General features: G+C 40.8%; 1 protein-coding gene across 2 annotated transcripts in view; it reads left to right on the top strand.

Annotated features, from left to right (window-relative positions):
• LYPD6 (LY6/PLAUR domain containing 6) overlaps window positions 1–22473 on the top strand; it is a 95360-nt gene extending 72887 nt beyond the window's left edge. Inside the window, exons 3-5 of one of the 2 annotated variants that reach the window (XM_030210274.1) lie at window positions 10500–10598; window positions 19635–19765; window positions 21771–22473. In XM_030210274.1, coding sequence (XP_030066134.1) covers window positions 10500–10598; window positions 19635–19765; window positions 21771–21938 — 398 coding nt within the window. In that variant the 3' untranslated portion in view covers window positions 21939–22473. The remainder of the gene's footprint in view (window positions 1–10499; window positions 10599–19634; window positions 19766–21770) is intronic. The other variant, XM_030210275.1, reaches the window with a different exon arrangement.
• The last annotated feature ends 543 nt before the right edge of the window (window positions 22474–23016 follow it).

Below are 23016 nucleotides of genomic sequence, written 5' to 3'. Positions count from 1 at the left end.
TTATCCCATGCATATTTGAATTCTGTTACCGTTTTCCTCCGTTACCGTTTTCATTTCCACCATTCCAAGCATCCACTACTCTACTACTACTACTACTACTACTACTACTTACTACTACTTAACATTTCTAGAGCGCTACTAGGGTGAAAAAATACTTCCTGACATTTTTCTTGAGTCTGCCCCCCTTCAATCTCATTTCATGTCCTCTCGTTCTACCGCCTTCGAATCTCCGGAAAAGGTTCGTTTGCAGATTAATACCTTTCAAATATTTGAACGTCTGTATCATATCACCCCTGTTTCTCCTTTCCTCCAGAGTATACATGTTTAGTTCAGCAAGTCTCTCCTCATACGTCTTGTAACGCAAATCCCATACCATTCTCGTAGCTTTTCTTTGCACCGCTTAAATTCTTTTTACATCCTTAGCAAGATACGGCCTCCAAAACTGAACACAATACTCCAGGTGGGGCCTCACCAACTTACGTGTGCATCATTATGGTACTATTCTTCCTCTACCTCCAGTTTTGGTAAGTAGAGGTGCAAGACATAGTCAAACATCTAATCTTAACTGGTATGCTTAGTCCGATATACAGTGCCAAGCGCCTCATTGCTGTTGTGGCAGTTTGGAGAATGAGTTAGTTTTGCTCATACCATGACAGGAATGAACCTCACTCCTAGCCAAGGTATGTGACGTATGATCTCAGTTTCTCATATTTACTGTTAACGCTTGCCTGAGAGCTTCTTTCTGGAGTCCATAAGATACAACATGTATAGGCAACTTATCCAGGTGTGTTTGGAAGTTCTTTTTAATCAATCTTGTGGCACCCAAAATGATGGGACACATTTCTGTATCTTTCTGCCACATTTTCTTGGTCTTGGACTGCATTTCTTGGCACTTGAGGATCTTCTGTTGTGCAGTGTTATAACATTTGCTATCATTCAAGAACTTGTGGATGAGACACACTTCACTAGAATTCACCAAGGTATTGATGGTATCTGTTACCCCCTTGCTTATACCAGTCACAGAGAGAGCCTCAGCCTGAAATCTGTAATGTTTTTCAATATTATAGGACAACATAAGTAAAAAAAAAAGAAACTTATTAATTTAAAAAAGACAGTAACTGAGCATAAAATTAAAAATATGTTTCGTATAAAAGATATGAAATAATCTTTTGATATTTTGACAGAGATATTCTGAGTATATATTTAGTGCAGTTTATTGCTTATAAGCTTTTTCACAAACCACATTTAGAGATGGTACTTAATGCATCAACATTGACTTCTTTTATTACAGCAGTAAAAATATCATCATGTGTTAAGAACGCACCTCCAAATGTGCTGTTCTAATGTTCTCCTTGTATACTAAGAAAAATCTTGGGCATTTTCCATGTAGTGGTGTCATGCTCTCTTTGGGTCTTATGCCATGTAACCTAGTCTTTAGGATTTAACTAACTTGTGTGATCGATAGCCAGATGAGATTTGCTCACAGCTGTGGCAACAACTGTTTGAAACTTTACTTTGCTCAAGTAATGCTTTGAAGTATCAATGAAGAAAATTCCATGCATCCCTGACAAACCTACACAGTGTCTCCCTTTTTCTTTTGTGGTATCAGTTAACAGTGCACAACAGAGGAAGTTCACCCAATTAGGCTGAAGACCTGTTTCCAGAGAGCTCTTCCAGTCTTTCTCGGGATAGCAAATTTTTTTTCATTCTAGTGAAACTGCTGACTTGCTGTGGCATGAAGTATTTGAGATTCAAGTCACAGGACAGCACAGTGATTGAGAAATCTGAAAGACTTCCTTGCTCGGTTTTCATTATCTAATCTGAGACCCATTAAAATATCATGAATAATGCTCTTTCACAGGTGAGGATTATTTATAGGAATGAACAAAGCAGGCAAACTGTGCATTTCTTGAAGGTTTAGGCTTATTGCTTGTGAAGGAGTGGATGGAATAGTGAAGAGCACTCCCTCACTGGTGCAGTTCAGCCACCTTACAATTAGTGACACTAGTCTGCTGAGGCTGAGTCAGAGGGGCAGGACTCGGACAAGGCTGGAGTTAAATGCCTTGAGGTTGAACAGATCAGGGATGCCATGAGTGCAGAGGACTCCCAGGGTGTTCCGGTAGGCTGCAGTACCTGGGGAGAGCCTGGGGAAGAGGAATGGCCCTCAGCAGAGATTGTTACTTTCTAAGTGCCAGAAGTAGAGGCTTCAGTGAAGCAGGAGAAGTTTCCTTGAAATCTCAGAGTTAAGAGAGTGAGCTAACCCTGTGAAGTTGTTTCAGAGAGAGACTACAAGAGCCTAAGTTAAGAAGTGACTGTGTATTTATCCTGTGGATCCTGGTAGGGACAGTACTCCGGGGACTTATAGCAAAGCTCGAAGTGATTGTATGGTTAGTGTCCTGCCTGTGGAGAGAACAGACTTGGGGAAATCATTATTTTTGAGTTTAAATAAACTTGTACTTGAAATCCTCTGACTGGCTGTATTTATTGAGGGCTCCCTTCCTCCTTGCCAGGTCACATTACCATACTGCTCTTTACCTCTGTACGCACCCTGGGTATGAAGCTGGTTGTTTTTACTGAAAGCAGTCAAATACCTGACTACGTTGTTTCCCTGTGTAGACTATAACATCACTGCTGTACGTATCAGAATGACCTCATAGGTAGGGGAAACCAAAATTATAATTCAGTAATGACTCAGTAGGTTAAGAAGTGTGCGGTTTCAGAGACATTATTACAGAGTGATCATTTCTTCAAAGCTTGGGGGAAAAAAAACCCCGGTATAGCTGTAGGTAATATGATCTAATAATATGATACTTTAGCTGTAATCAGCTGGTGCAATTCAGCTCATAATGTAGTTCATGCAAATAATGCATCAAAACAAAATTGGGAGAAGATTTTAATGCCTCAAAAAAGGATCATCGGGTGGTGGTGGGGGGGAGTTATTAAGCTGTGGTAAAATATGGTATTTTACTGCAGCTTAGTTTTCCATGGAAGTCAACTAACCTGCTACATTACTCGGTTCCCCAAGAGCATAAGGCCGCTAATGTGTGGGCTGATGATGTGGTCCATTAATCTGGTTCATTTACTTCCTGGTGCAGTTTTGAAGACATCTGTTGATTTCTGCCTTTAGATTTAAACAGTTTTTTATTGAACAATCAATAAAACATTACAATCTTAAAGTTGTGTAACATGTTCATTTTTTCCTTCAGTCACAACAATGTCATTTCTCCAAGTACATTGGTTCCTCAGACTGTTTCCCATCACCAAAACATTAATACTGCAAAGTATTGATGGTAAATACCACACAGTCCTGCCCCCAACTACTTCCATAGGCTCAATGAGCCGTCTTCTACTAATATTATTAACTCCTCTTCAACAAATAAACGAGAATTCTCACTTCTACTGTTATCCATCTTCCAAGAGTCTTAAACTTGTCAATTTCTTCCCCCTCTCTCCCATAACCCCTCCCTTCCCTCCCCCTACCCCTCTCCCCTCCCCTTCCCCCCCTATCCCAAGGTCAGTTCTCTAAAAGGTAGGTGTGACTGTCACCAGATGTAATAAGATACCCTCTATCACAGGCCCCCTAATTGGTTGAGGACTGCACTGCGTGCTCTTGGGGCCAAAATTTGTATATAACATTTCCTTATTAAGTAAAACTCCTTTTGTCTCTTAACTTTCCATTGCACATCTCGCAGCTCCATTAGCAATAACGCATGGACTCTATTGCGCCACTGCCAATATGTGGGAGCCTCTTTTTGAACCCAATTGGCCAGGATACATTTTTTACCTATTAGAAATGCTCTATACAACAGTAAATTAGGATAGACAGCACCTGAATCCCCCAGAGCTTCCTCCCCCAACAACACACTCTCTGGTCTCAGTGGTATGTGTTTATTCAATATGTTTCCCATAAAAGTACCCACCCGTATCCAAAAGCGCTTTATCTCTGGGCAGTCCCACATGGCATGAAAGTATGTGCATTGTGGCCCTCCGCACTTGTCACATTGTGGTGAGTCCACCCCTCCCATTTTATATAATCGAAACTTGGAGGTATATGCTCGGAACAGCACTCTGCCCTGACATTCCCTAAGGTCCGCGTTGCTTATTCTGTTTGGTATCTGTCTCATGCTTCTCAATAATCTTTGTGTAGTGATTTCCTTTTGTAAATCCTCTGACCACTTCCCCACCAGGTGCGCTAGCGTTCTCTGTGTAGTCTTTTGCATTAGCCTTTTATGTAGTAGTGAGATAGAGATTGCCTCCTCATTGGGCATTTCAAAAAGGTTTTCTAGCATGGTAAGCACGTCTATAACAAGTGATTGATGTGGGATACTGGCAATGTAATGTGAAATCTGATGGTATGCAAATTTGTCCATCCACATTAAATCTCCCATTCCCAGAGAATCCAGATTTATGATATTCCCCTCAGAGTCCACTATGTCTTGTAAGAGGGTTATCCCTTTTTGTGCCCATCGTTTGAATCTTGGACTTTCTATACCTGGTAGAAACTCTCCATTCCCTGTTATAGGTAAAAGTCTGCTCTGGTGTTCATCAAATAACCATGACCGACTCAGTTCTTTCCATACCATTCTAAGGGGACTGATCACTATATTTCTACGTAGGTGCGCTGGCAATGTGGTTAACTGTGCCTACAAAACAAATTGTAGTTTCAAGGGATGGACCCAGTCCTCTTCCATTTCCCTCGGAGTATAATATGAGGTTCCTAACATCCAATCCCCTATATGTCTTAGTAAACATGCTTTATTATATTGCCGTAAATCCAAGACCCCGAGTCCCCCTCTATCCCATGGATCCATCATATTTTGCCAGCCTATCTGTGGTCGCCTTTTATGCCAGAAAAATTTGGAAAGCAGGCCCATCAACTTTTTCCAATCCCTTTTAGTCAGATAGATTGGCAAAATCTGGAAGCAGTAAAGCCACCTTGGGAAAAGTATCATATTGAACAACGAAATCCTCCCAGATAGTGATATTGGCAAATTATCCCACTTCTCTAGCATTTGTTTCGTGTGTGCAAATAATCGAGACACATTTAGCTGATATAGGTGTATTGGATCTCCTGGCAACTGCACTCCAAGGTACAGAAACGAGCGGTCCGTTCTCCTAAAAGGACATTGTAATTGTGTCCACTCTTCCTCTGACATCCACAATGATTGTACTTCAGATTTATCTAAATTTAGACAAAATCCTGAGAAATCCCCATATTCTTTAAATATTTCCAAAAGAGCTGGCAGCGACTCCTTTGGGCTCTGAAGGATGACCAAGAGATCATCCGCAAAGGCAGAAATTTTAAATTGCTCGGTGCCTAGACAGACCCCCCGCACAGTCTCAATGCCTGTGATGTCCCGGATTAAAGGGTCTAACACCAATACAAACAATAAAGGTGAGAGGGGGCATCCCTGTCGTGTTCCTCTAGCTATAGGAAACTGGCAGGAAGTCTCTCCATTCACCAACACCTCTGCCACTGGGTTCTTATATATTGTGTGTATGGCCCTCTTAAAAAAAACCTCCTATTCCGTAAGTCTCCAAGACTGCAAACATGAAGTCCCACCTCACTCTATCAAACGCTTTATGCGCATCAAAGCTGATAAGTAGTGAGGGGGTATTCCCATACTTTGCCTGTTCCAATGCTAGCAGTATTTTTCTCAAGTTCTTTGCCACTGAACGTTCTCGTATAAATCCCACCTGCGGGTCTAATACCAATTGCGGAAGAAACCTAGCCAGTCTATTAGCTAAGATCTTTGCAAGTAATTTAGCCTCAAATGATAATAAAGATATAGGCCTATAAGATTCTGCTCGGCTCGGGTCTTTTCCTGGCTTTAGTAACACAATTATCTGCGCCGTCCTCAATGAACTCGGCATTTCTCCTCTGTGCACATGGGAATTGAATACCTGGGCCATACAAGGTGCAATATCCTCCACTAGGATTTTATACCACTCTGCTGTAAATCCATCTACCCCAGGTGATTTATATAGGGAACTAGCTCTTATGTTCCAACTGACTTCGTCTTCAGTAATATCCGCTTCCAAGATCTCCTGTTGCTGTCTGGTAAGCTGTGGAAGCTTTTGTCCTTCTAAGTATGCTTTCGCCTCTAAACCCTCCTCCGGGGGAGGAGCATACAATTGGGTGTAAAAAGTTTCAAAAACCTTATTAATGTCTGTGTTCGTATGTTGGCTCTTTCCCTGTGTGTCTCGGATTTGTGTCACCCATCTTCTGCCCCCTACTTGATGAACCAACCGCGCCAACAATTTTCCCTGCTTGTTAGCATGCTTGTACAGCTGGTACTTATAATATATTTGAGACTGCTGCGTGCGAGTGTGTATCAATTGATTTAACTCCATTTGTGTCTCCATATACAATTTCCTGTGTGTAGCGGAATGTGTCTGCCCATAAATTTGTCTAAGTCTCCGCACCCTTGCCTCCAGTCGCAGCATTTCAGCTTCTCTAGCTTTCTTTTTATGGACCGAGTATGAAATAATATGTCCCCGCAATACAGCTTTGGCTGCTTCCCAGAAAAGTATTGGGTCCTGCTGATAGCTTTCCCTATTTAGTTCCGCATAGTCCTTCCACTTCTCCCGTATAAAAGAGTGAAATGTTGTGTCATGGTATAATGCCCTCGGGAATCTCCAGCAAAACGGGCGTTTTTGGTCAATACCCCAGTCTAGTGTAATCCAAATCATGGCGTGGTCTGATACTTGTGTGGGACCTATCTCCGCCTGTGTTAGATATGTCGCTATGTTCTGAGAAGTTAACAAATAATCTATCCGAGACTGTGTCCCATGGGCCCTAGATAAATGAGTATAATCCCGTTCTCCTGGGTGAAGTAATCTCCAAGCATCCACCAATTCCAAACAGGAACATACCCATGGCACTCCTCTATTGTAATTCACCGGTTTAACTCTTGAGGGACCTGTGCTGTCCAGCCACGGATCAAAAACCATATTAAAGTCACCTCCCATGATTATTGGAGTTTGTTCAAAACTCTGCACCTGTCTGGCAAGAGTCTGGAAAAATTTTTTAGCATATTGATTAGGGGCGTATACATTGACCAACAGAAGTGGTTTATTTTGCAGTGTGATATGCTGAATTATATAGCGGCCCTGTGAATCAATAATCCTACTGTTCAACACACATTGCAGACCTTTGCGTATCAGAATAGCCACCCCTGCTTTCTTGTTCATTGCTGGACTACTCACCACCTCACCAACCCACCACCGACATAACTTCCCATGCTCTAATGTATTTAGGTGTGTTTCCTGCAACAGGGCTATTTGCGCTTTGTGTCTGTTCAATGTCTGTAGGATCTTAGAGCGTTTAATGGGGGAGTTCACCCCTCCCACATTCCAAGAAACAATTTTTACCAGGGTTCTTCCTTAAGCCTCTCCGCTATCAAGATCCCCTGCAGATTGTCTCCTGTTTACAAGAGAGAGGTATCCCAGCTTACCTCTCTCCCGGGTCTTCCCTTGTGACAGTCTAATCCCTCTACTTAAATATGATTCTTTCCAAATCCTGACCTTATTGTGTCTCCCACCCTCCCTCTTCTCCCCCTTCCCTTCTGCCCTTCCCTCCCTAGCCCTCCCTAAACCCTTCCCCTCTCCTCCCTCTCCCCCCCTCCCCATGCCCACTTCCTGGAGTTCTCTAATAGAACCCGTCACGTAAAGGTGCCCCCAGACCCCACAGCAGTGATCTTATCATTCTATCATGTTTATGCAAACAATATCAATGAATACATCTCTCCCCCTCCCCTCTATTTATTTATGCCCCCCTCATTCAGCCAGGCACATCTCGTCAATCAAACCTTATTACTTGTACATTTGTATGATCTTTCACTCCTCAAGCACACTATGTAAGTCCGTACCCTTAATCCAAAATAGTTTATATAGTTTGACGGCATGTCTTTCTTTGCCTTTTCACCTCAGAGCTCATTCATACCATCTCATTGTTCCCCCGCCTCAAGTAGCTTCCTCCTGCGGCAGTCCATCCAGAAATTCCCGGGCAGCTGCCGCCTCAGCAAAATAGTTTTCCGCGCCCTCATGTTGGATTTTCAGCTTTGCAGGGTAAATCAGAGCAAAGCGAATTTTTTTCCGATGTAGCGCCGCACATATTGGCGCGAACTCCTTCCGAGCTGCCGCCACTCGCGCCGAATAATCTTGGAAACAAAGGATTTTCTGACCCTCATGTTTCAATTCTCCTCCTGATCGGATTGCATGTAAAATTGCTTGCTTGTGTCCATAGTGTAATATTTTTAGGATCACCGCACGTGGACGTGTTGCTCCTGGCCGCTTCGGGCCCAACCGGTGTGCTCGCTCAACCCTCAGCGGTCCCGGTAAGTTATTTAATTGTAGTGCTCGTGGGAGCCAATTCTCCAAAAAGGCACCCAATTCAGTCTCTTTGATTTGTTCTGTCAGTCCAATTAAGCGTAAATTGTTGCGCCTCGATCTGTTTTCTAGATCGTCCAGCTTACTTTCCAATTCCACAACTCATTTCTGTAGGGCCTCCGCCGGTTGTTCAGACTCTACCATGCGGTCCTCTATGTCGCTGATGCGTTGTTGCATGTGATCCAAATCTAAGTGAAACCCGTCCAGTCTCTCGTGTGCCGCCTCTGCTCGATCAAAAATTGCTTGCAGCTTTTTGTCTAGAGCAGCCTCTACAGCCGCTGTGACTTCCGCGGTGATTTCAGCAGTCCATGCTGAGCATACACTCGAGCTCGGTGATGGTTGGTCGGCCGCCATTTTAGGTTCCGCGATCTTACTTTTATCTTTCTCTTTCTTCTGTAATTTTGCAGTCATCTTGTGTTGTTTCGCTCCGATTTTTCAACACTTCAGGGCAAAAGCTTCACCTGATTGATTGCTAAGGAGGGGAAGTAGTTGTATCCCACAAATCGTTCGATAATTGCGTTAGTTGAGGGGGACTGGCAGGAGCTCAGCTCACCCACGTCTTCACTCCTGCATCGCACCACGTGACCTCCTGATTTCTGCCTTTAGTATCACTTCTTCATAATTAAGAACCATCTCTGTTTACCCCAAGCTTCAGACCAATGCATTCACCGTCTCCCTTTCTTTAAAAGAGTATTTTCTGATGTTATTCCTGAGTCTGCATGATGGAGCCTTGTACTATGAGCTCATGTTCTAATCTAGACGTTCATTTTCAAAGGTTAGCTTCTTGTGCATTATTTATACTGTTGAGGCATTTGAATGCCTTTTATCATATTACCTTTGTTCCTGCACTCCTCTAGGGTATACATATTTAAGTTCTTAAGCCTTATCTCATAGGGCTTTCGGCATAGACCGTCCACCATTTTAGTCACAGTTCTCTAGACCACTTCTACTTTGAGAGTTATGGCTTCCAGAACTGGATTTAATATTTTAGGTGAGGTCTCACCACGGCCTCTACAGAGGCATTGTCACCTCCATTTTTCTACTTGTTATTCCTTTCCATAGGCACCATAGCATTCCTCTGGCTCTGTCCACTATCTTGAATTTCAATATTCCATCAGACCTTTGATGATTCTCCAATTGTACACATCTTGATATCCTAGGCTTCTTATTTTGATATGATTTTTTTCCTCATCCCTTTCTTTGTAATAGCCTCCCATAGATATTAATGATCATTCAATGTGCTTTCAAAGCCAAACTCAAAATTTGTCTGTTTGATTTAGCCTTTCACTAAATCCTTTTGTGATTTACTTCCTCCTCTGCTCAAATTTCTTACATACTGTTGTTAGTAGCTACATACAGTGAACTACATTTGATCCTGGGAAAGGGTACCAAATAAATGGCAAGATAACACATCAGTACAATTTTAAGAAAAACAGACACATTTGTTATGACTCGACTATACACAAAATAGAAAGGCATCAGTGAATAAGAATCTATAGGACAGGTACAAGAGGCTACAGTTCTTTTATGACCTCACAAGGAGAGGTAAAAGAGGCTGCGGTCCTTTTATGACCTCACAAGGACAGGTGCAAGAAGCTACTGTTCTTTTATGACCTCACAAACATTCCCAATCAGGAGCAACACTAGTAAATGCTGCTGGTGGTGATTCTCTGCCAAACCCTGTACTATTTACTCAATCTAGCCCATAATGAGTTCTCAAACCTGGGTAGTTTCCTCAGGAAGGTGGGAGATTTCATTGGAAAATTGAGGCAGGAAAATCCATTGGTCACAAATTTGAATTTTAGCAGGAAAGTCACAAATTTAACTTTTGGCAGAAACTGCCTTCTGCGGAAGCCTAAGAGAACACCTGGCTGTTTATTTCATTAACCTGTAATCTCTGTGTTTAGTAAATACCAAAATTAGGAATATTTTGGCCCATCAGTGACACTGTTAGATTACACCTAGGAAAACTTGAAACACATAAGTTTAGATTAGTTACCTTATAAAAAGACACCCAAAGAAGACAATGCTGCCTTAATTAAAGATGGCACTGGTTTCCCATGAATTCCAATTATCATGTTTGTTTTGTTTTGTGTTTTTTTTTGTAGCTACACCATATCCTGGTGGATTTAAATGTTTCACATGTGAAAGAGCAGTAGACAACTATGAATGCAATCGTTGGGCTCCAGATGTCTACTGCCCAAGAGGTGAGTTTTACCGGACATGATGCGTTTCCTAACCAGGTGATGTCAGCAATGACCAATGCAAATCTGAGGAATTTGGAAAGGTTAACAGTTATCATGAACTGGGCTGATTATCCATTGAATCTGCCTTTTAGATAACAAATTTGCATTCTTCTTCTAAAATACCTCACAGGTCTCATAGAAATTTGTACCAAAAAATAGCCATGGTAGTTCCTACTACTGTACTTTCAAGAACTGATTTCTCAAATGTACTGTTTGCCTGCCAAGAACTTCCATTAGACTACTACTTTGATTTTATTAGCAAGCTTCCCTGTGCCTCATCTCATCTCTTCAAATTTTATTGCACACAGAATTTGATTTAATAATCGTGTGCTGTCTCACTGTTGCTGTTACCACTCATACCTCTTGGACGTTCCTTCCAGTCTTGGTTACCTGAGAGCCTCAATTTCTTTCATGCCAAGGCTGTTATTCTAACTATTACAGTATAACTGATTGCAACCAACTGTCTTTTGTCTTTGGACTAAACTAAATGCAAACCCAAAGGCAAACGTGTCTTAGTTTTGGCAAAAGGAATGAAAAAGGAAGGGATTTGGGATTTTGTGCACACCTTTTTCAGTAGTAGCTGGAGGTGAGTTAGATTCAGGAACACTAGGTGTTTCCCTGTCCCTAGAGGGCTCACAATTTAAGTTTGTACCGGAGGCAATGGAGGGTTAAGAGACTTGACCAAGATTTCAAGGAGCTGCAATAGGATTTGAACCAGGTTTCCCTGGTTCTCAGCCTGCTACTCTTAACCATCAGCCTACACACATTCTTGTAATGGCGAGACACATCTTAAATTTATTTACAGTACATATTACACTGTGTGTTTTTACTATGATTCTCTAGCTTCAGAGAACCCTTGATATCATTATGGTAGAATCCCGATTATCTAAATCTCTGTTGCCTGGCATTCCGGTTTATCCAAAGAACAATAATGGACTGAATAAGTTAAAGTATACTTATATTAAAATTGCCCAATGTGGCCTCGTTTTGCCAGTGGCAGACTGCTTCAGGGGCAGTGACCAAAGGAGAATTTAAAATCACACTTCCCTTTAGGGAATGCAAAGAATGCTGACACCAGCCATGACACTCCTTCCAGTGAATAGTCTGTGGATCACAACTGCCTCTCTTGTGTTTTCACCATTCCAGTTTATCTAACATACCATGTGACATGTCATTATTGAGATGTAACATACCTATGTGAGCTGTCGACATTGAGATGCATGCGGAGTTCTTTTTGTCTGTCTCAGTCTGTCCTTTTACAGCAGAAGAATGAATGGTTTATTCATCTGTGCTAGCAATTGATATCATAAAAACTGTGGCATGTCAAGTGCAAAGGTTAAAAAAAAAAAGTAGTTCTTTCACTTGATCAAAAATGCGAACAAAGACTAGGCAAATGTTTCAAACTTATACTGGACTTCCATTCAATTTGTTTTTCTTTCATCGTGCATCTGCCATTTTTGTTTTCTCATTTATCCAACCACCCGTCAGTACTATTGGTCGTATAATCGGGACTCCACTGTACTAAAGAAGGATCTTGGGCTTCACCAGGTTTTTTTTATTCTGCCTTAGCACATCAGTGAAGATATCCAGGCCTGATTCTGGTGATAGTGCATGTGCAAATTAGTGCAGTCAGTCAAGCTTACATTAGTCATTTTGCTTTGTTTGTAGTTTGCTACAGAATGCTAAGCATCTATTTACAAAATACAGGATTTGGGAAACAAATACTGATTGGGTGTGTGTATTGACTAGGGCTGTACCAAGTATTCGTATTTGATTTGATTCGGCCCCAAATAGTGCCCGAAATACATTATTCGTATTTGGCTGAATAGTGATTTAAATTCGAATATGAATAATCTAGGTCTCTATTGTGCTAGATCCTATGGAAATAAACACTTGATCTCTGATTTCATATTTCTTCTTGTTATGTTAACGCTCAATGCCCATTTCATTATTTGTATCCGGCCAAATAGTAAGATATGCTATTCACTACAGTTCCAGTATTAACATTTCTAAAATACTTCTTTCTACTGTCTACATTGCCAAATACACTTGTATCTTCAGCACAATGCACATTTTATAACAGGATACTTTTTCTCTAGAATTCTGGAGAGCACAGAGATATTTTTGTCCCCCCCCCCCCTTCCCGCAGGCAGTTCATATTTCGAAATCAAAGTGCATCTTGTTTTGAAATTGTTGTTTAACTGTGCTGGGAAAGTCAGAATACACCATTGCCCTGTCAAAGCCCAGCAATCTGTCTCAGATTCTGGTTTCTTGCTTCAGGGCTGGGAAAGTGTAGATCTTGGTAGCTAGCTCCCTGCTCCTTCCAAGGTTTCCTGATTATTATCTCCTCATTTTCAGTGTGCTTATAAGATTTTGGGTCCTGCTCCTGCCTGACATTTATGTGACCTTTTCCTTCAATTGTCTGTGTTAAATGGTCCCAAATAAGAGAATTCCAGTCTGCGGAATTTGCTGTTGGTCAGTTTTCACCAGAAGGAGAAGAAGAAAAGTTATGTTTTTCCAAGGTTAACAAATTGGAGGTTTGTAACTTTTGGCTCAGATTCCCATGGTCTTCTGTTGCACAGGGATAAATGTACTGAAGGGTTTTTCACATTTTGTGTCTATGGGAATATACTTTGCACAATGGGACTTGATGTAAATAGTAAAATCAATTGTGAAATGTGATCTGCAGGTTTATCCCAGTGATGCTTGGTGTTGGTGCTTAGCTTTAATGTGAAGCCATAGCAGTATATGCTAGAGGCTAGACTAATACAAGGAAGCAACTAATCCCCCAAAGTTAGCACGCAATTGGGTGCACAGTTGTAGGACAAGTTATGCGCATAACATAAATAATTGGCACTACATTTGCAAATAATTGGTGATAATGAACAAACGATCAATGGTCTTTGTCATAAAGCATATGGATCATAGCGGAGATATGGGTGCATTGGACAACATGATAGTTTGAAGAATCGTATGGATTTACAAGTGCAATAGCGACTTCTTGGAGACACGCTGCTGGCAGTTATAGAATATGTTCCAGCGAAGTGGTGAATTGATATAGCCCCATGCGTGGGATATAGCGCAGGAAGTTTGTGATACCGACAGTGGGAGTTTTGAAAATCACCTGACTGTTTACAAGAGTATAGACTTACAAAAGGGAGTGGTAATGCACTGAATATATTCCAGTGAGCATATTTCTGCATGTTGGGCAATTGCTGGACAAACTGCTCTTAACAGAATACAAGCTTCTTTGTAGTCTTCTGCCAGTTGTGTCTATAATGATATGAATAGTTTTAGTGTTGTTATAATATTTGTTGGTTAAATTTGATGTTTGATGTATGGAAGGTTGTGGAATGATGTATGAATGGTGAGAGTGGAATGTGTTTGAGTAGTTGTATGACAGTAGGAGAATAATTTTATGTATTTGATAATAATAATAATAATAATAATAATAAATGTTTGAAATTCCACATAGCTGTGAGTGTTGGTATATAAAGCATATGGGGACAGACTTAAAGATCTCAATATGTATACTTGGGAAGAAAGGCGGGAGAGGGGAGATATGATAACATAGTAAGTGACGGCAGATAAAGACCTGAATGGTCCATCCAGTCTGCCCAGCAGTCACATTCATTATCAATTCAAGATTAAATCAGCAGTGAACGTGATATATGTTCTTGATCATGGTCATTCTTTGTTGTTTCTGGGACATAGACCGTAGAAGTCCGCCCGGCTCTGTCCTTGTGTTTTAACTGCTGGAGTGGCCGTCAAAACCCACTCCAGCCTATCTGAATCCATCTTGTCATTTGCAGGATACAACTGAGACAAACTCACCTCCTGTGCATTTATGCCACGTAGGTATTTAATGCATGGTTCATCCCAGGACCCCGCTGAGAGACTGGGCTGGCCCGGGGCAAGGCCGCCCCCGAGTTCTCCGCCACTCCCCCCCATGAAGTTGCCGCCACTCCCCCTCCCCCCCACGAGGTCGCCACCGCCGTTCCCCCCCCCCCCCCCCACCGGGCCCGGCCTGGCCCGGCACTCTGCATTGAACTCACAGCACCTCACCTCCGAAGGTGCAGCAAGCAGCGGCAGATCGCCTGCCTTCGGCCCTCCTTCCCTCCCTGTGTCCCGCCCTTGCGGAAGTTACGTCAGACGAGGGCGGGACACAGGGGGAGGGAAGGAGGGCCGAAGGCAGGCGATCTGCCACTGCTTGTTGCGCCTTTGAAGGTGAGGTGCTGTGAGTTCAATGCAGGGGGCCCGGTGGCAGACGGTCAGATGATGGAGCTGCGGGCAGGCGGGTGGGACTGTGGCGCCGGGCCCCCCCTGGAGGTCCGGGCCTGGGGAATTTTGTCTCCTCTGTTCCCCCCTCTCGGTGGCCCTGGTTCATCTCACGCCTTAAATACCTATGTGGCATAAATGCACAGGAGGCAAGTCTCTTTCAATTAAAAAGAAGCACTGGAACGAGGGGGCATAGGATGAAGGTGAAAGGGGAACGACTCAGAAGTAACCTGAGGAAATGTTTCTTCACTGCAAGGGTGGTGAATTTGTGGAACGGCCTCATGGTGAAAATGGTGGAGACTTAACCAGTATCTGAATTCAAGGGAGCTTGGGACAAATACATAGGATCTCTAAAGGTGAGTTAGGGAGAGTAGATGGCATGGATGGGCAGACTGGATAGGCCATATGGTCTTTATCTGCCTACATTTTTCTTTGTTTCTATGTTTAATTTGCATTAACAAGCACTGACTGGTGCTAATTTGCCCTTCAACACATAACAGTCTTATGGTCCTATTCTATAAACAGCACGCCTAACCCCTCTTGTGCTCAAATCCAAAGGGGGTGTTAACTTGGGAGAGGCATGGACGTGTCGGGAGTGTTCCAACTATTCTTGCCCATACGTTATGCACCCAACTGCCGCATTTAAGTGCTACCATTTACACCAGACATAGACATGGTATAAAGTGGTCGCGCCTAAAGTTTGGCGCATAACTGCGGACTTGCGCTAGTATTGTATAACAGTTTGGCACACACCTTGGCCCTTATAGAATACTAGTGTAGCACTCTGTTTTCTGGCACCTCATATTTAGCAACTTCTATAGAATCTACCCCTATGTGAGCTTCATGTTATAACACTGCTGATTGCATGCTTATTTTATAATGCCTTTATTGATTTAGTTCCAATCACTTATTAAACTGTAACTGACAGTTTTACAATTCTGTTTCCCTTTTGACCCTAAGGATCTCTGATATTTAAGTCCTTGGCGCCTGATGGCTAGAGACTGAGATTAAATATATGATGCTTTTACTTTTATTTGCTGACCGTGTGGTCACTAATTCTAAAATGGAGACATTTAGGGGCTGAGAACCAGGCAGGGGAGGCTCCTTCCTAGTTATCACCCACCAACCAGGTAGATCCCCAGATTTTCAGCTGCACGTAACTTGATAGTGTGCTGAAAATCCGAGGAGACCACAATGGCACTATCCAGTTAATCTCTTCACCACAAAACATTCAGAAATCACAGCAATATCAGAACAAGAGAAAAAGGCAAAAATATATAGAAAAGACCTCAGTGAGACCGTAACAGTGGAGCTCCATAAAATGAAATTTATCCAGATCTTCCACAAGGAATAACATCATTGGTCAGAAAAACTCCATAACTCCAGGTTTCAGCTGGCATAAGGCCTCAAGTGCAAAGTTGGGCAAGCGGGCACTATTCTGTAAAGGGCAATCATCCTAGAGCACCCTTCATTAGTTCTGAGTGCTGATTTTTCCCAGTACCTATTTTTTCAGTGTCATTTACTGAATCCAGCCCTTAGATCTAGATTCAGTGTATGGCGTCCAAAATATAAGCATGTTGGAATAATGCATGTAGCGCTATTCTGTAAATCATGTCTACAGTAAGACGTGGTTTTTAGAATAGTGCATAGGCCAGGAGAATGCATGTACGTCTAGGCATGGCCATTTACGCCACTGAAAACCTGGTGTAAATGCCTGCGATAAATTTATACAAAGCTTCCAAATTAAACATAATCAAGTCTGATATTGCTGTGATTTCTGAATGTTTTGCGGTAGCGAGATTGATGCCAGGGTTGTTAGTGGACAGAGTTTATTTTATTTATTTATTTTATATCATTTATACCCCACATTTTCCCACCACTGGCAGGCTCAATGTGGCTTATTTTTATTTATTTATTTATTTATTTTATTGCATTTGTATCCCACATTCCCCCACCTATTTGTAGGCTCAATGTGGCTTACATAGATTTGTTGACATTATCGTAACAAGATATCAGATACAATTAGTAATGAGTAAAGATCAAGGAAGGGAAGAGGGAAGAAGGAAGGGAGTGATTAGGATAGTTGTATAAGGTGAGCTTTCATAATTGAGTGGGTTGGTGAGGTGCTTACAACATTTAGGAAACAAACAGTAAAGTACAATAAAGTGAAAGTGATATGGATGGCGTAAAGTTACAGGGGTAAGATAAAGTAATTGAGTTCACAAAATCTTTATAGGATTTGTGGTCCAGGAATCACGGATGCAGGACTGGATCTTTAGGATAAGCTTGCCCAAATAAGTAGGTCTTATCTGGTTAGTGGTCATATTTAGACCATTAACCAGATGATAACCCAGACAGTGAGGACTGCAAAAGTAAGAAATGCAGAACTAGGGCCAAAGAAAAATTGTTTGTCCATTTACCATGGTGTGCAGGTGACTGCCAGATCCCCTAGCATTTCACATGTGGGAATCAAAATGCAATTTAGAATTCTTTTTAAATGTGCTTGGAAAGTCAGAAAAGACAATTTCCTTGGTTCTGATTTCGGTAGGGACAGAGGTCAGAAACGCTACATAATAAGGGATGTCATGAAACAGTGGCTTGCCAGTTGGTGAAAGGATCTGAACCTTTAAGGATAATTCTCAAAAGATTTGCCCAGATGGGAGCAGGGAGTGGGAAAATGGGTTTGGTAAATGAGTGAACTGAGACATGGAATTCCTGTTCCCTGAAATTTGATTGTCATGCCTATCAGTTTCCAAATCAAGAGCTAATCAAAAGGAAGGTATCACTTCACTGTTTTGTACATAGTTTATTTTTTTTGTTACATTTGTACCCTGCGCTTTCCCACTCATGGCAGGCTCAATGAGGCTTACATGGGGCAATGGAGGGTTAAGTGACTTGCCCAGAGTCACAAGGAGCTGCCTGTGCCAGGAATCAAACTCAGTTCTTCAGGACCAAAGTCCACCACCCTAACCACTAGACCACTCCTCCACTCAACTTTCCACTCCTCCACTCAACTTAGTGCACAATTCTCAACTTTGTAGCCACAGAGAGTGCAATTCTTAAGAAGCTTTGGGCAGCAAGTGGGAAGTACTATTTCCTTGAAAACATGCAAAAGCATTACCAATTTTGATAAAAGCTTGGGATGAGTTCAGAGAACTACTTTAAGATGCAACTTAGTGGGAGAGCTGTTCTAACCCTGGGATGTGCCCCCACTTGTGTGCCCAATCAACCCTGCTGTCCACAAAAAAAACCCACCTGTTACAGGTGAGCAACAATATTTTACTATAATATGCTGTAATTGAGATTCATTAAGTTGCTTTTCTGCAATTCTACTTGCAACCGTCTCCAGAATATTGTCACAAATTGCACCATATAGAACAGAATCCCATTGGTTTACATTTATGATAACATAGTCTATATGAACCTTCAAATCCAGTATATTTGTAAAATAATTGGCAGCTTAAAAGATGTTAAAGATTGTAACTGCAAGTAAACAAAAATGGAATGCATGCAAGCTTAGTATTACTATTTGCCAAGTGAAGTTTGGAAATGTTGGCACAGTACACCAGCTACACGTCTGTCTGAAAGAAAAAGGTGACTGAGATCATGGAAGACCAGTGCATTCATAGATATGTTTTAGGTTCTGTGTTCATTTGAAGTAATGAAAGGATTTTATTCAATGGAGGGAAACTGTTCGACTGTGACGGTATTTGGGAGTGTGGATTGATTCTAGATTGCGCTTCCAGCAACATGTGGCAAGGGTGGTTCACTCGGGGTTTTATTCTTTGAGGTTGTTGAGAGCCATGCATCTTTCCTTTGAGGGGATACTGCATGTATTTTGCTTTGTTGGTATCTAAGCTGGACTATGGTAGTGTTTTTATGGGTGTGGCCCATCATGTATTAAGACGTTTGCGTAGAGTCCAAAATGCTGGTATTAGACTTCTGGGAGGTTTGATGAAGAGGGATCATGTGACCCCCCGTATATATAAAGTATCACTGGCTTCTAGTTGACTTTAGGCCTGGGTTCAAAGTATTATCTATGGTGCATCATACTTTATTCACTGGGAAGCCTACTTCTCTGTCTGAGATACTTCGGCCTTATGCTCCCCCTAGGGCATTGAGATCTAGGGATACTGCATTGTTGGTACTCCTGTCTCAGGCCCAAGCCTGTTTGGTTTCCGCTAGGGGGAGTGGATTTTTTTTTGGTATGCCCCTCTCCTGTGAAATCAATTACCATTAGGAGTTCAGAAGGAATGCTTCTATAAACAATTTAAGGTGAAATTGAAAACTTATTCTTTTCTCTAAATTTTGGGATTAATTACCTGATTGTGCCCGAGTGGTGGTCAGCCTATAGTTGTTGCGAGGATGGAAGTGTGTTAGTACTGTTTTGGATGGTGTCTGTTGAGTTCTTTCCTGTTTTTACAGTGTTCTTTTCATACTGAGTTTTATTGTAAACCACTCTGACTTGCCTGACAAAATTGTGTGGTATATCAAGTCTTTTAAACTATTAAATCACTATTAAGGAAATGCTAAAGACACAGTTAAAGGAGGACTTGCCCTGTTATGTTGATCTTTGCACCAGCTTTCATTGGTGAAGTTTACAGAATTCCCATTTGCTGTTCGTCAACTCTGTTCCAAGTATCAGCAATTCATTCATAATACGATAAAACAAATAGTTTTGAGTGTGTTTTAGTAAACAAAAATCTCTTTTCTTGGCAGAAACCAGGTATTGTTACACACAACACATCATGGACACCAGAGGAGAGAGCATATCTGTTACTAAATACTGTGTCCCTCTGGAGAGATGTTTGTCTATTGGGTGCAAAGAAACTAAACACGAAGGACACAAGGTAGGAGAAATGTAGTATATTTTTACCCTCATCACCATGAGCTATGCTCACTGCATGCAACTCAGCACACTGGAGGAAGAATTTATTAAAGTTTTGCTTCACTTTTACCCCTTGGAAAAAAATAGATTACACCAACCTTTTTCCCATTGACAGTACTGGGATATTTTCAGTGCTAACTCTCTGGAGACATTTTTACATAAGATGTTTTACTAAATTCCCAGGAGTATGTTTGTGTGTATAATCTGGAATCTTCTACTTACCCAAGTCATTTGATTTTCCAATTCAGCTCTGTACCACTCTAAGGACATTTGAACCTGTCATTACAAGTAGCATCACTGATAGCCTTTGCTCTTGGTAGAAGAGTCTAGAATGTATTATAATAAAAACACCCTCTGTTTAAGAGTGAGGATACGTCTCTCAGTTATAGCACATATAATAAATCTTGCATTAAAATGTGAAGCTTTCTTCAGATTTTCCAGTTTCTTTTTTAACAGTACATTCCCTTTAACTAATGCACAGTTTGCATTTGATTGTTATGACTTGTTATTTTCAAGTGAGGCAGCTTTGACGGCTTAATCCCCTCTTGACTCGGTTTAGTTTGATCAAACTAGTCCATGCATTGTAGAATTGATTATTGTAATTCCTTGTACCAGGGTTTGACTTTGACTAGTCAAAGAAGGTTACAGCTTGTACAAAATACTGCTGCACATCTAGTAGTTGGGGGTTGTGTGGGGGAGGGGGAAGAACTGACCATATATCACCAATCCTAAAGGATTTGCACTGGCTGCCTGTTTCGGCTAGGCTTGCTTTCAAAATTTTATATGTTATTTTCAAATTTCTTTCTTGCATTCTCCAAAGTATCTTTTAGATATTCATGTTCAGCATGATCATCAGTAATTTTTTCCTTCGTTCATCACTGCAAAGTTTATTGCAACTTCCTTCACTTCAAGTGATAAAGCTGACTTTTACTAGAAAGAAAGCTTTTAGTTGTGTGGGACCTCAACTGTGGAATTCACTTCCTGTTACTGTTGGTAATATGACCAGCTATCTTGGGTTTCGGAAAGTTTTGAAAATCTGGCTTTTTGAAACCAACTTTTAATTAGATGTTGACTGTTACATTGGTCATTTTGATTTCTTGCTTGGAATTTCTTTGCTAATAATAGTAGTAATTTTTTTTTTAATTTGTATGTTATAGGTTTTGTATTTTTTTCTGTAGATTTGTTTTTTTGTAAACCGCTTTAAAACTTATGTAATGAGCAGTATATCAAGTCAATAAATCCAATCCACTTCCAATTCTTTATGCACACTTTACAGCAAATACTCAAAACTCTGGCTAAATTGAAAAATACTATAGATATCAAAAATCAAATAGTTCAAAGTTGTTCAGATGATATCCAGTCAGCAATGTATATTTAAATCAATTCAAGTCGATTACTTAAATAGACTGCTGTTCTAGTCAGCAGAGGATTCAAAATGTTCTTTTTTTTTATTGAATCTTATTTTTTATATTCTTTTTTCTATATATATGACCTCAGTGATGTCAGCGATGTTCGATGTTCGCCGAGGTCATATATATAGAAAAAAGAAAATAAAAAATAAGATTCAATAAAAAGAGAGAACATTTTGAATCCTCTGCTGACTAGAACAGCAGTCTATTTAATTAACTTGAATTGATTTAATTATACATTGCTGACTGGATATCATCTGAACAACTTTGAACACTTTACAGCAAAAGCATATCTAGTATAAGCAGGTATTAGTGACCTCACCTACATTGTACCTGCTGTACTTTTCAACGTAAAAATACACCTATAGGCTTTGCTTTGAAAATAGGTGCCTAGTGATAAAAAAAAGTGGGTGTTATTTAGACACCTTGAAAATTGATTCCCTCACACCAAAACAACCCCATTTATGATCACAGTGAAACATGAGCCCAAAGGGGGGAAAAAAAAGCATTGTAAATGTTTCAGCATATAATATCTGACAATTGTTTTTCTTTCTACAGATATGCACTTCCTGCTGTGAAGGGAATATTTGTAACTTGGCATTGCCCAGGAATGCAACAGATGCAGTCTTTGCAACAACATCTCCTGTAAATCAGACTGAACGACATTTACAACAGATAGTTCTAATCTTGTCCTGCCTCAGCCTGTTATGGATGACGACTACGTAACATTTTTGTGGCATCTTTATTTGATAGAAAATCAGCAAGACTGGATTTGGATTTAGCTCATGCCTTTCTCAGTAGTTTAAGGCGAGTTATATTCAGATACAGTTGGTATTTCTGTGTCTCCTGAGGGCTTACAGTCAAAGTTTTTGTCTGAGGTAATGGAGAACTAAATAGCGGAATCTTTTATTTTTTGGGACTCTGCCAAGTACTTGTGACCTGGACTGGCCACTGTTCGAAACAGGGTACTGGACTAGATGGACCCTTGGTCTGACTCAGTATGGCAACTCTTATGTTCCTAAGACTTGCCCGAAATGTGTATAAATATCAATATTTTTTCATGTTAAGTGTTTTACCTTGTAAAGATATGGTATTTCATTACTTTTCCTAAAAAGGATTATTATACGAGAGATGGAATGTTGCAAATCATTCTGCTTGAATGCTTCACAGGAGAATAAAAGAAATCATTTTAGCTTTTGCATTTAGAGGGGCATTTTCGATATGACGTCTAAATCAAATTTTGGGCATCCAGTAGTGAACATGGCCTTTTCAAACCAGAAAAACCTCCAACTTTTAGTTTCAAAAATGGCCATTTGCTAGATGTGTTTGTGCTCAAATTCCCCAAATTCTATAAATGGCGCTTTAAGTTGAGCACATTTTATTTGGCCACATGGCCAAATTGCGCACAAAACTTGATTAATAAGCCAATCAGCACCAATAATTGGGACTTAAACAATTAGCAGCACTAATTGGCTTTAATTAGAATTTACACACACAACTTTCTAGGCGTATTCTATAATGCAGTGCATGTAAATTCTTTTTTTTTGTTAAATTATATTTTTCAAATTTACATATATAATATTCAAGTAATACCAAAATATTGGGATACAAATGAAATCAGAAAATAATCAAAATAAAAATTAATATAACGATAGAAATAATTACAGCATTTTCCAACCACTAATTAGGAAATATGATCCAAAATTTAGGAAAAAAATAAAAAAAAGGAAACTAAGAAAATCCCATCCAAAAGGACTGCTAACCCATATTACTTCTTAGCCCACCTTAAGCAGTGAACATAGGG

This window comes from Microcaecilia unicolor, chromosome 7 (assembly GCF_901765095.1).
Source record: "Microcaecilia unicolor chromosome 7, aMicUni1.1, whole genome shotgun sequence".
In the NCBI taxonomy this organism is placed as follows: Eukaryota; Metazoa; Chordata; class Amphibia; order Gymnophiona; family Siphonopidae; genus Microcaecilia; species Microcaecilia unicolor.
Note: the sequence above shows the minus strand (reverse complement) of the source record. Positions and strands in the feature narration are given on the sequence as shown.